General features: G+C 44.0%; 1 protein-coding gene across 1 annotated transcript; it reads left to right on the top strand.

The window, feature by feature from the left end:
- Nucleotides 1–4,747: 4,747 nt before the first annotated feature.
- LOC104511279 (olfactory receptor 4S2-like) lies at nucleotides 4,748–5,683 on the top strand. The gene has a single exon (XM_010153835.1). The coding sequence runs from the start codon at nucleotides 4,748–4,750 to the stop codon at nucleotides 5,681–5,683; it is 936 nt and encodes a 311-aa protein (XP_010152137.1).
- The last annotated feature ends 560 nt before the right edge of the window (nucleotides 5,684–6,243 follow it).

Raw genomic sequence — 6,243 nt, 5'->3', positions numbered from 1 at the left:
CAGAGGGGCTCCAGCCCTCGGAGCATCTCCGGGGCCTCCTCTGGACTCGCTCCAACCGGTACATGTCCTTCTTATCTTGGGGGCTCCAGAGCTGGACACAGAACTGCAGGTGGGGTCTCACGAGAGTGGAGTGGGAGAATCACCTCCCTCAACCTGCTGGCCATGCTTCTTGTTATGGAGCCCAGGATACCGTTGGCTTTCTGGGCTGCAAGAGCACACTGCCGGGCCATGTTCAAGTTTTTAACCCATCGGTATCCCCAGGTCCTTGTCTGAAGGGCTGTTCTCAATCCCTTCATCCCCCAGTCTGTAGTGATAGTGGGGATTGCCCCAACCCAGGTGCATGACCTTGCACTTGACCTTGCTGAACTCCATGAGGTTCTCATGGGCCCCCTCCTCAAGCCTGTCAAGGTCTTCTGGATCTCTTCCCTCCAGCCTATCAGCTGCACCACTCAGCTTGCTGTCCTCTGCTAGCTTGCTGAGGGTACACTCAATCTCACTGTCTATATCAGTGATGAAGATACCAAAATTTCTTGGTCCCAGAATGGACCCTTGAGGGACCACTCATCGCCGATTTCTACTTGGACATTGAGCCATTGACTGTAAATCTTTGGATATGGCCTTTGTCGGCCCTAAGTAATTTTGTTCAAAATCTAGATGCCTATTTCAGTCCTAATCCCTCCCTAAAATCAGGGCTGAGGTAGATCAGGTGAGTCAATTTCTGGAGGGATCTATTTCTTTCCGTAGGAGTGTCTAGAGTGACTCAACGCAGCTGCTTTCCATTGCCATGAAAGAGCCAACTTCCTCCCTTGGTTTCCCCGTTTGTAAAAGGATTTTTTTTTTTACTTTGTAATTTGCTGACTTGCTGAAAAGTGTAAATTCTTGCAGGAGGCTTTATTCACTGGATTGCCAGTGATGAAATTTCACACAAAACAGGGCTTGAAGGGACATCAGGAGGTAACCCAGGCCATCTTCTACCTTTGCCAAAACTTAGTCATAACCACTACTGAGAGAAGCGTGCCTAACCTGCCCTTTAAAAGACCACTGTGACAGGTCACTTTACCACCCCCAGGGCATGGTACCTCTCTCCTCACTATTAGAAACCTCTCTGACATATTTTTAGTGAAGATCTGTGGTTTGTGTGTTTTCTTTTTGGAATATACAAAGATGGGGAGCACTGTTTTATTACTCACAATGCTATAAAGCCAAAGCAGTGGATCTCATGGGCCTCTACACCTGGGAAAACCATACAGCATGGCTTAGTGAAGGACCCTGCAAAGGGTTAACTGGGCTAGGACAACGCACATGCTTGTCCAGTTTAATATTCCACTAATCCATTGGCTGTTATTCCTACTGGAGAAATACTGAAATGCAGGATTCGTGTAATATCAATGTCACTGACTGATACTCCTTTAGAATATGTTTGCTTAAACTTTTCAGTTAGGAAAGAACTGATTTTTTCCCCTTCTTCTCTTTCTTTCATGCCTTCCCTAAGGCTCCACGCCTCCCTGCTCCAGCCCCAAGAGCCCTTCAGGAGGGAGATTTCCCTGCGGAGGGTTACAGAGTGCTACTTAAGCAGTTTTCTTCGCAGCCTCCTTTCTGCTGCTGGGTTGTGAATGCATCGTTCGGTGCGCACGGGTCAGGCCATGCTACCCCAGCAGCCCATCAAACTCACGTAGACAGAAAACACCAAGATGCACTCATGACACAGAAAAGCAAGAATTTAAATTAGATGGGATTGCACAGTAAAAGGCACCACCTAAGCAAGTGTTGGAAGCTTTCCAGAAGCCCTTCTATATTCTTTGAAGGCTCTGTGCTCTAACTTCCAGGGAAGGCAGGTTCTGAGGAGATAAAATCATACAGTCCTTACACAAAAAATTAGATCTCCAAGTACAGAGGAGGTAAGTTTTCCAGGTTCTCTGGATTCTGTCTTTACTTTTTTGTTGTTGTTGTTTCCTTTCTTCATTTATTTCCCTGATTTCCTTTCCTCTTTTGTTTCCCTTCTTCTTGAACAAGTGTGAAAATACAAAAAGACATTTTCACTCAAGTCACCAGCTGGCTATCGTTGGCTGGAACCACGTACAGAGCTAGTTCTGTAGTCCCAGATTATTATTTTATTATTTTTTCCCCATCAATCACCTGAGATTTTAGGGAAGAATACTTGCAATAAGAAAATGGTGCAATTTCTCATAATTTCTGATATGTTAGCAGTCCACATTGTATTTATTTTATTTTGCAATTGCTCATGTTATATCACATACCTCTAGTCTGTGCTTGAAAAGATGTTTTTAGAAGTGAGACATAAGCTGTGGGAGTCTTCTCCTTAATTAGTCATTCTACTCATCCTCAGAGTCAACAGAAATAGGCACCTCCAGCACGTAATTCATCACATCTTGCAGTAGACGATTTAGGCTGGTCATGAATTGCCTTGCGAAGGCAGAAAACAGAGTGCGTATGACTGGCTCAGACAGAGGAGCCCGCATCACACAAGTTAATGAGGTGGAATGAGGCAGATGACTATATTATAAAATGCAATTTGGCGGTGGTGATGGAGGCCTTACCAAGAGGAACACACAGTAAACCTGTCTGTTGTGCATGGGTCATGTCTTTACAGCCCTTTCAAAAATTAACACCTTGTTTTAGCTTAGGAGTTTCCCATCTGCTGTTATTCAGGAACAAATTCAGTTTTCGTTGCTCATTTATCTCTTGGTAACCCCTTTCTGAACCTCTGATGGCCTAAACATGACACCAGGACTGGCAGAGTTTGCTTCTAGCCCTCCTCTGGCCTGGATACAGCCCAGCTGGACCTTCCCTCGGATGCTGCACAGCCGTAAACACATTCCCACATCATCCTTCTGTTTTCTGTAGAAATCTGGGTGAGTGCTGAGCGAAAAAGGAAGGGACGGAAAGGATCACAACTTGGTAGAAATCAATATCATATTGTTCTTATTGATCTTTATTTTCTTGGAGATATATCAGAAAAGGAATTATCCATGTAAATTTTACCCTTCTTGAATATCTTTTACCTACTGTTGGTACAGCTGTAAGCACAGGAAAAGTCCCTAACTTTCCCAACTTCCTCTCTAGCCTTTAGTTTGTGGGTTTGAGAGCAATTTTGTTTTTTCTCCATTTCAGTGTTTCCTGTTGATGCATGACCAGTTTTTGCCTGCATGGGTGTTTCTGATTTTGCTGTAATTTTAAATAGATGCTAGATAATTTGAATTAAGTCGTTCTGCAGGTCTCCTTAGATCACCTGCACAAACAGGGAGAACTGCTTGTGTTTTCATGGAGCAGGACTTGCAATGGCAATTTTTAACAGCAGTTGCCGGGGAATGTTTTGATTCTAAGGTGAATCCCATTCAGCTGATAATTTTTCTAAGAGATGCCTAATTTTGGTTAAACTCTATTAAGAGTTTAATCTAGTGGTTTCCAGGCTGCTTTGACCAAAGGAACTCTGATATCTGGGTGCATAATGTCAAGTTGGTAATCTTAAGGACTCTGTCTTTCTAAGGATGTAGATTATTTATCTACCAGTGACACGTACTGTGCTGGGGGCTATAGCTGCCACAGGCCAAACCAAAGAAGCCCCTCGTTCAGGTGTAGAAAAGCCGAGAGATAAGGAGTTCAGCCACAGCACACAGACAGGAAAAAAAAAAAAAAAAAAAGAGGATGACATTTTGGAAAGGTGTGAGCTACTTTCCAAAGACAAACAGAGTTATTGTCTGAAGTTAACTTTACCCTGGTGATGTTAAATTATTTAGGCTTCTCCTGATCAGTGGAAAAAGAAAGGGTTCTGTAAAGGACCTTAGTTCAGCTGTTCTGCCTCTGGAGAGGCTGACCACCAGCTGGATTGGCTTCACTCAACAGAAATTAACCCTTGAGAACATCCCCCAGAGTGTATCTCAAAGCAATATAAAGCAAAATTCATACGATGCTGTGACAGAAGATCTGAAAAGATCCTTTCATTCTTCCTTCCTCTCGAAGGAACGTTGCTGAGACTCAGAGCAAGCAAAATACTAGAGTAAGTCATCTGTTAAATCGTTTGCTGTCTTCACCAACATAATTGCCCCAGAACTCATTGTTCAGCCCACAGAGCTGCAAGTTTATGTTTCAAAATGTATATACACAAGAGATTTCTTTTTTCTCTGTGGGTGGTTTCTATCCCCTTTGAACAACAATTCAAAGATGATTTTTACTCAGAAAATAAATCAGGATTCCAAGGCATTTTTCCAGGTATTCTTAAAGGCACTGATTTTACAAAGATTGTTTTCATGGACTTGCTCTACACTGAGGGCAAAGATGCTTTTAAACATCGGTAGCTGCTGTAGTGCTCAAGGTGAACACTCTGGCCTTGTCCTTTGCACACCAGCCATAGATCCAGTCCTTCAAAATCCTGGAGGACCAGGATGGAGGAATGTATCACAACGTGTACGTGTCTCAGTACCCTTTGCACACCAGCCATAGATCCAGCCCTTCAAAATCGTGGAGGACTGGGATAGAGGAACATATCACAATGTGTACGTGTCTCAGTGTGGTAACAGGCAGAGCTGAAGTCTCATCAATACCTAGGTAGGGAAGGAAAAGAAACAGCCAAAATAACACTTTATAAAGTTAATGCTAATCCTATATATTCCTTCATCTGCATGTGCTTCTGATAAAGAATTCATTATTAATAATGAAAAAAACTGATGAATCGTTTTTCTTTATCTTTCCATGTGCCTAGGCTGTACATTCCATATCACTGCCCACCATGGAGAATGCAAGCAGTGTGAAGGAATTCATTCTTCTGGGCCTCTCAGAGAATAAAGGAGTGCAGAAAATATATTTTTTGATGTTTCTGTTCTTCTATATGATGATCGTGACAGGAAATCTGCTCATTGTTATCACTGTAATTAGCAGCCAGCGTCTGAACTCCCCCATGTATTTCTTCCTCTGTTACCTGTCCTTTGTAGATATCTGTTACTCTTCTGTTACAGCTCCCAAAATGATTGCCGACTTCCTTGTTGAAAATAAAACCATCTCCTTTGTGGGTTGCATAGCACAGCTGTTTGGGGTACACTTCTTTGGCTGCACAGAGATCTTCATCCTCACGGTGATGGCCTACGACCGCTACCTTGCCATCTGCAGACCTCTCCACTACACCACCCTCATGACCCGGCGCGTCTGTGGCCAGATGGTGATCGGCTCGTGGGTAGGTGGCTTCGTGCACTCCACAGTGCAGACTCTTCTAACCACTCAGCTCCCCTTCTGTGGCCCCAACAAAATTGACCACTACTTCTGTGATGTCCACCCCCTACTACAACTGGCCTGTACTGACACCTACGCCGTGGGCATCATTGTTGTTGCCAACAGCGGGATGATAACTCTGTGCTGTTTCTTCATCTTGGTCGTGTCCTACATTGCCATCCTGGTTTCCTTGAAAGGCCAAACATCTGAAGGGTGGCACAAGGCCCTCTCCACTTGTGGGTCCCACATCACTGTGGTGATCCTGTTCTTCGGGCCATGCACATTCATCTACATACGTCCATCCAGCAATCTGTCGGAGGACAAGAGCGTGGCAGTGTTTTACACGGTCATTACACCCATGCTGAACCCACTCATCTACACCCTAAGGAATGAGGAGGTGAAGAGTGCCATGAGGAGACTGTGGATTAGGAAAGTGGGACGTGAAAATGGGAAGGTGTAGGACATTGCACCGGAGAAAATCAAGCATCTTTTACAATGACATTTTTTTGTGAAAATACCCCCAGAATTGCCTTCCAAAGAACAGCTTGGTGTTAGCTCCTGTTCTAATTAGGAAGATTCACCTTTTGATTTGACATTGTGACCTCTGACATTCTCTTTCTATTCTCTTGTCAGCTAGCTCAGACCCAGGCCTGGGGCTCCTGAGCACTAACTGAAACACCAGTGTTTAAATAAATACCATAAAAAATACTGAAAATGTTGTTCAGGGAGAGCATCCCATTACTCAGGTATCAATGTTCAGATGAACTCCATCTGCTCTGTAATCCACTGAGCCTGGAAAACAGGACCATGGTTCTGCTGGAATCAAAGACCCCTTTCTGCGTGCAGTAAATGCCTTTTTATGAGAACCACGTTGTGGCATGTTGAATCCCTGGGTTAGCAGTTAAAAACCTGATATTAGGCACTAATTGAGTCATTTGTTGATGCAGGTAATAGGAGGGGAAGCTTCTCCCCTTCCCTTGCCAGTGCAACAAATCCTTTCTGCAGTGCTCAGTCAGGTTA

This window comes from Eurypyga helias, unplaced genomic scaffold (assembly GCF_000690775.1).
Source record: "Eurypyga helias isolate BGI_N326 unplaced genomic scaffold, ASM69077v1 scaffold466, whole genome shotgun sequence".
Lineage (NCBI taxonomy): Eukaryota > Metazoa > Chordata > Aves > Eurypygiformes > Eurypygidae > Eurypyga > Eurypyga helias.
The sequence above is the reverse complement of the archived record's forward strand: the minus strand, read 5'-3'. Positions and strand labels throughout refer to the sequence as shown.